At 40.5% G+C, this 6,947-nt stretch overlaps 1 protein-coding gene across 4 annotated transcripts; it reads left to right on the top strand.

The window, feature by feature from the left end:
* Positions 1 to 1,680: 1,680 nt before the first annotated feature.
* LOC118500848 (rho-associated protein kinase 1-like) lies at positions 1,681 to 5,590 on the top strand. 4 transcript variants are annotated; one of them, XM_036026951.1, is made up of 3 exons: positions 1,681 to 2,001; positions 2,371 to 2,440; positions 3,362 to 5,590. In XM_036026951.1, exons 1-3 carry the CDS (start codon positions 1,717 to 1,719, stop codon positions 5,086 to 5,088), a joined length of 2,082 nt encoding a protein of 693 aa, XP_035882844.1. In that variant the 5' UTR covers positions 1,681 to 1,716; the 3' UTR covers positions 5,089 to 5,590. The 4 variants fall into 4 exon arrangements, with proteins under 4 accessions (XP_035882844.1, XP_035882843.1, XP_035882845.1 ...); XM_036026950.1 differs by having other exon boundaries at positions 1,681 to 2,418; positions 3,340 to 5,588; XM_036026952.1 differs by having other exon boundaries at positions 1,681 to 2,440; positions 3,917 to 5,588.
* The last annotated feature ends 1,357 nt before the right edge of the window (positions 5,591 to 6,947 follow it).

Here is a 6,947-nt window from a genome sequence, read left to right as displayed (position 1 = left end):
CCCTTATAACTATAGTACAGTAGACAATTTTCCACTGTGATTTACAATAGTTAGTCCTTCACCATTGTATACTAGTATTTTCTTGAGTCCTCTCCTCAAAAATCACAGTATTTTGACCTTACATTTCATTAGTTAAAAATGTAAATGCACCTCTAACTTACCTATCACTGTGTATTGTGTTTATCTTTTACGATATTCACTTTAATTTTTCCCAATTGTAACCACCACATCTTCCAATCTGGTATCACATACAATCACAGCAAATGTTCTCCTTACTTTGTCAATTCCTACATCAGTGATCGAAGCAAGGCTCACAAGGCCATCATGTGGAGTGACTCTGAGACAACTCTAATGACAGCTCTGGAGTATGGGCATTATGAATGGCAACTGAAAGATTGCCAGCATAGGTGCTGATGCACAGGCATGGACATTTGCCAAATGAGCCCAAATGTGCTCTTAAGATGGATGAATGTCACTGTGTCAATTCTACCTCAAATGTGAAAAAAAAATGGTGGCATGGAAATCACAAGCTGCAAGACAACATGAGCTATGTGACAACAATATCAGGCAATCTATATTTACCAAGACAGGAAACAGAGGAGGCCCTTGGGGCAAATGTCACCGGAGAAGGGCCTGTTGTCAGGCCCAAGGCAAGTCTCCTCTTCCCAACTGCCACCACATGGAATGCCCAGCAATCAGGAGTTGCCTAGCAACAGGTCATTGTGATTTAATTCTTAGCTATGTCAGAGAGGCACAGTTGCCTCTGGGACAGTTGGCAGAGTTGTTCAATGGCACTGGATGTTTTTGGCAGAGCAGACCAGGTCAGTCCTAAAACCCGCAGTGATGGCCTCCTGGTTGGGTGGCCTTAGCTCTAGCTTAGGCTCTTATGTGGGGCAGATGAGCCACGGGGTGGTGTCCTTCACTAGACACATCTCTAGGTGCACTAAAGATGTGTGGATGATGGAATATGAAACAGAGGAGTCAAATAAATTAAGAAGGAAGGAGGTGGAGACCACTCAAGAATCTATAAGACCAAAGGGTGAAAGACTTACGACATTTTATAATGATCTAGATCTTGAATATAAGCAGGAAACTGCAGCTTACAGCAATCTATTAATAAAAGAGGACTTAGACATCAAAATGTTCATAGGAAAAGAGATACTTGAAAAACAAAAATTACAGAACCTGAAGGAAGATACTCAATCAGTAAACGCAGCAGCAGGCTTCATACCAGCAATGTTTTCAACATCAGTTGGTGAAAATGTTGACCCCAAGGCTTCTGAATATAAACATGAACTTGAACAGAAAAACCTTGAAATGACGATTCTGAGAGAAAGATACAAAGCAATGAACCGTAAGTTTCTCAAGCTACAGAAAGCCACTATATCTATAAACTCAACAACTAGCCTTGTATCACATACACCTGCTTTGATTTCCCTGAGTGATAATATCAACCACAATGCTTCTGAATATGAACAGCAACTCAAACAGCAAAACCTCAAAATGAAGATTCTGAGAGGAAGAAATGTAGCAATGAAGCGTAAGTTGCTCAAGCTACAGAAAGCCACTGCATGTGTAAATGCGGCAGCTGACCTCCTACCAATAATGACATCAGCAGCACTGGATGAAAACATGGACCCCATTGCTTCTGAATATAAACATGAACTCAGGCAGAAAAACCTCGAAGTGAAGATTCTGAGAGGTAGAAATGTAGCAATGAAGCATAAGTTGCTGAACCTACAGAAAGCCACTCAATGTCTAAATGTGGCAGCTGGCCTCATACCAGCTACACCTGCTTCAACTTCCCTGGCTGAAAATATCGACCACAAAGCTTCTGAATATAAACATCAACTTCAACAGCAAGACCTCGAAATGAAGATTCTGAGTGGCAGAAATGTAGCAATGAAGCACAAGTTGCTGAAGCTGCGGAAAGCCACTCAGTGTCTAAATGCGGCAGCTGGCCTCGTACCAGCAACGTCATCAGCATCACTGGGTGAAAACATTGACCCCAGTGCTTCTGAATGTAAACATGAACTCAAACAGAAAAACCTCGAAGTGAAGATTCTGAGAGAAGGACCTGGAGCAATGAAGCGTAAGTTGCTCAAGCTACAGAAGGCCACTGAATCTATAAACACGGCAGCTGGCCTCATACCAGCTACATCACCTTTGTCTTCCCTGGGTGATAATATCAACCACAATGCTTCTGAATACGAACAGCAACTCGAACAGCAAAACCTCAAAATGAAGATTCTGAGAGAAAGAAATGTAGCAATGAAGCATAAGTTGCTCAAGCTACAGAAAGCCACTGAATGTGTAAATGAGGCAGCTGGCCTCCTACCAGTAATGACATCAGCAGCACTGGATGAAAACATGGACCCCATTGCTTCTGAATATAAACATGAACTTGAACAGAAAAACCTCGAAGTGAAGATTCTGAGAGGTAGAAATGTAGCAATGAAGCATAAGTTGCTCAAGCTACAGAAAGCCACTCAATGTCTAAATGCGGAAGCTGGCCTTGTACCAACTATGCCTGTTTCGACTTCCCTGGCTGAAAATATCTACCACAGTGCTTCTGAATATGAAAACCAACTCAAACAAGAAAACCTTGAAATGAAGATTCTGAGTGGCAGAAATGTAGCAATGAAGCACAAGTTGCTGAAGCTTCTGAAAGCCACTCAATGTCTAAATGTGGCAGCAGGTCTTCTACCAGCAACGTCAACTACATCACTGGGTGAAAACATTGACCCCAATGCTTCTGAATATAAACATGAACTCACAAGGAAAAACCTCGAAATGAAGATTCTGAGAGAAAGACACAGAGCAATGAAGCATAAATTGTTCAAGCTACAGAAAGCTACTGAATCTATAAATGCGGCAGCTGGCCTGTTACCAGCAACATCAGCAACATCACTGGGTGAAAACATCAACCTCAATGCTTTTGAATGTAAACATCATGTTGAACAGGACAATCTGGAAATAAAGATTCTGAGGGAAAGACATGGGGCAATGAAGCATAAGATTCTCAAGGTAGAGAGTGCTGCTGAATCTATAAACCTGGCAGCTGGTCTCATACTAGCCACATCTCCTTCAACTTCCCTGGGTGACAATATCGACCACAATGCTTCTGAATATGAATATCAACTTGAACAGCAAAACCTCGAAATGAAAATTCTCAGAGGAAAAAATGTATCAATGAAGCATAAGGCACTCAAGCTACAGAAAGCCACTGAATGTCTAAATGTGGCATTTGTCCTCATACCAGCAACGTCATCAGCATTACTGGGTGAAAGCATCAACCCCAGTGCTTCTGAATATGAACATGAACTCAGAGAGAAAAACCTCGAAGTGAAGATTCTGAGAGAAAAACATGGAGCAATGAAGCGTAAGTTGCTCAAGCTACAGAAGGCCACTGAATTTATAAACACGGCAGCTGGCCTCATACCAGCTATGCCTGCTTTGATTTCCCTGAATAATAATATCGACCACAATGCCTCTGAATATGAACAACAACTTGAACAGCAAAACCTCAAAATGAAGATTCTGAGAGGAAGAAATGTAGCAATGAAGTATAAGTTGCTCAAGCTACAGAAAGCCACTGAACGTGTAAATGCGGCAGCTGGCCTCCTACCAATAATGACATCAGCAGCACTGGATGAAAACATGGACCCCATTGCTTCTGAATATAAACATGAACTTGAACAGAAAAACCTTGAAGTGAAGATTCTGAGAGGTAGAAATGTAGCAATGAAGCATAAGTTGCTGAACCTACAGAAAGCCACTCAATGTCTAAATGTGGCAGCTGGCCTCATACCAGCTACACCTGCTTCAACTTCCCTGGCTGAATATATTGACCACAAAGCTTCTGAATATAAACATCAACTTCAACAGCAAGACCTTGAAATGAAGATTCTGAGTGGCAGAAATGTAGCAATGAAGCACAAGTTGCTGAAGCTACAGAAAGCCACTCAGTGTCTAAATGCAGCAGCTGGCCTCGTACCAGCAATGTCATCAGCATCACTGGGTGAAAACATGGACCCCATTGCTTCTGAATGTAAACATGAACTCAAACAGAAAAACCTCGAAGTGAAGATTCTGAGAGAAGGACCTGGAGCAATGAAGCGTAAGTTGCTCAAGCTACAGAAGGCCACTGAATCTATAAACACGGCAGCTGGCCTCATACCAGCTACATCACCTTTGTCTTCCCTGGGTGATAATATCAACCACAATGCTTCTGAATACGAACAGCAACTCGAACAGCAAAACCTCAAAATGAAGATTCTGAGAGAAAGAAATGTAGCAATGAAGCATAAGTTGCTCAAGCTACAGAAAGCCACTGAATGTGTAAATGAGGCAGCTGGCCTCCTACCAGTAATGACATCAGCAGCACTGGATGAAAACATGGACCCCATTGCTTCTGAATATAAACATGAACTTGAACAGAAAAACCTCGAAGTGAAGATTCTGAGAGGTAGAAATGTAGCAATGAAGCATAAGTTGCTGAACCTACAGAAAGCCACTCAATGTCTAAATGAGGCAGCTGGCCTCATACCAGCTACACCTGCTTCAACTTCCCTGGCTGAAAATATCAACCACAAAACTTCTGAATATAAAACTCAACTTAAACAGCAAGACCTCGAAATGAGGATTCTGAGTGGCAGAAATATAGCAATGAAGCACAAGTTGCTGAAGCTTCTGAAAGCCACTCAATGTCTAAATGTGGCAGCAGGTCTTCTAACAGCAACATCATCAACATCACTGGGTGAAAACATGGACCCCAATGTTTCTGAATATAAATATCAACTAATAGAGAAAAACCTTGAAATGAAGGTTCTGAGAGAGAGACATACTGTGATGAAGTATAAGTTGTTCAAGCTACAGAAAGCCACTGAATCTAAAGACGCAGCAGCTGACCTGGTACCACCTATGCCTGCTTCAATTTCTCTGGGTGATAATGTTGACCCCAATGCTTTTGATCACCATCAACTTGAACTGAAAAACATCAGTCATCATGCTTCTTCCATTTATCAGCATCTCCCAGAACCTAATGACCTGGTGGATTTGCTCAAAAGTATTTTCAACATATTCTGAGATCAGTGTAGCATATCATGCACAAGAATTTTTTTTCAGAACTCTTTTTAAGTTTTTAGGAACAGAATGTCACCCTTTCAGCTGGAAACACTCTACATGTGATATTAAGCACCTCGATTCACCAGGAAAGTCTAAAGTAGCTAAAAATGATCCATCAAATCTTCAAGGTATCCAGGGATCCACATCCTCAAAATTAGATATGAATCCCAGTTCCACAGCTCTTGTCTGTTTTTCACCCACCCAGACCTGCAGCTGGTGTCTCTGGGCATCTTCCTTAAATGCTATTAATGTTTTGCCCACATCTACTCTTCTGCTACTGTCACCTGACAACTGTGCTGAAGTTGTTCTCAATGACTGTCAAGAGTGAAATAGAAGATTCTTGAGTCAGCATGACAGCACTTTGAAGTAGCGTCCTTTAGGAAAAAGGCACATAATTGTTTTTGCAGCTTTACTTTGTTTAATAAAGATATTCTTAATACTTTAAAAAAAGAAAGATTGTTAGTGTTGTTATTAATCAATGTTATTCAATATAATCATAAGCTTCAGAATTGGAAAGGGGCCCCAGATCATCTAATTTTCCTCCTAATGCAGACTTTGCGTCTTCAACTGTCCTAGCTGTTAAGTGTCTATATAGCACCACTCTGAAAGCCACAAGAACTCCAATTTTTCATTATAAAACCAAGAATCCATTAGTCCCCATAATCTTAAGGTGAGACAATCTCAGAGTTAGAAGACAATAGGGTACAAAGTACAAGTTTTCTTTCCTGAACCCAAATCATAAATACATAAGGAAATATGTGGCAAGATGAGAAAGAAAAAAAAAAAAGGAGCTGAAACTAAGACCTTTAGGAGAAAATTTCTTAAAAGTGAAATATAGGTAATCTAGGCAAGTAAATACTGTAATACTTTAAACTCTTAATTAAGAGTTTAATTAGTCAACCCAATCAACTCTTTCAGCCTAATTCAGGAACCAACTTCCACCCTTTGCCACACTGAAACAGGCAATAGTGTTTAAACAAAAGGTACTTTGTTTTCAAGGCTTTACAACTAATTTCACCAGAAAGGCTCTCTCCTCAACCCTTCCCCCCTGCTTTGCTTGCGGAAATTTTACAGTTCCAACACAGCATAGTAAATGTCACCTCCTATGTGAAGCTTTCTCAAGTCCCCATCCTCAAACAGAACTGGTATTTTCTGTTGACAGCTATAACTCTTAGTTTAACCTCTATCATAGCACTTAGCAGTGCGAATTTAAATGAGATGAAGACTGCCAAACTCTTGGTTTGACTAAGGAATACAACAGAATCCTGGGTTTATTACAGTTTTATATATAAAGGGAAAAGAAGAACATTATGATACTCTTCATGCTTAGTGAAGAAATCCTGTCACCATTTATACCTTTAAGAAAAGACAGGTTATTACCTGAGCAAAAAATGATTACGTAAGTTTACCAATCAGAATTATAGACTTCTAGCAATTATAAGGTTCTTTACAGAGGAGATATAGCAACATACTCAAAAGTCCAGGTGTCTTAAAAGATTTGTCAAACAGAAGAAACTTAGAATAAGATTACAGTTTTTACATGCCTGATGGGGGGCTCTACCAGCAGAACTCCCCAGTTGTCACAGATGAGAAATAAAAATGCCCAACGTGTGATTTGCTTGGTGAGGAAAGGTGACCAGTCCCTCAAAGGAGAAAGGTGCTGAGTACCTTCTTCCCTGTGTTTTTATTGGGTTCAGCTTAGAGATTCATAGTATGCACATAAAGCTCATCAACCAGTGCTCAGAATGCTACTGACAGCATTTACAGATAATAGTTGAAGAAACAGGAAATAGTCTCAGGTCAGGGTTGCCTTTAGCTCA

The sequence above is a fragment of the Phyllostomus discolor genome, chromosome 5 (assembly GCF_004126475.2).
Source record: "Phyllostomus discolor isolate MPI-MPIP mPhyDis1 chromosome 5, mPhyDis1.pri.v3, whole genome shotgun sequence".
Classification (NCBI taxonomy): Eukaryota; Metazoa; Chordata; class Mammalia; order Chiroptera; family Phyllostomidae; genus Phyllostomus; species Phyllostomus discolor.
Note: the sequence above shows the minus strand (reverse complement) of the source record. Positions and strands in the feature narration are given on the sequence as shown.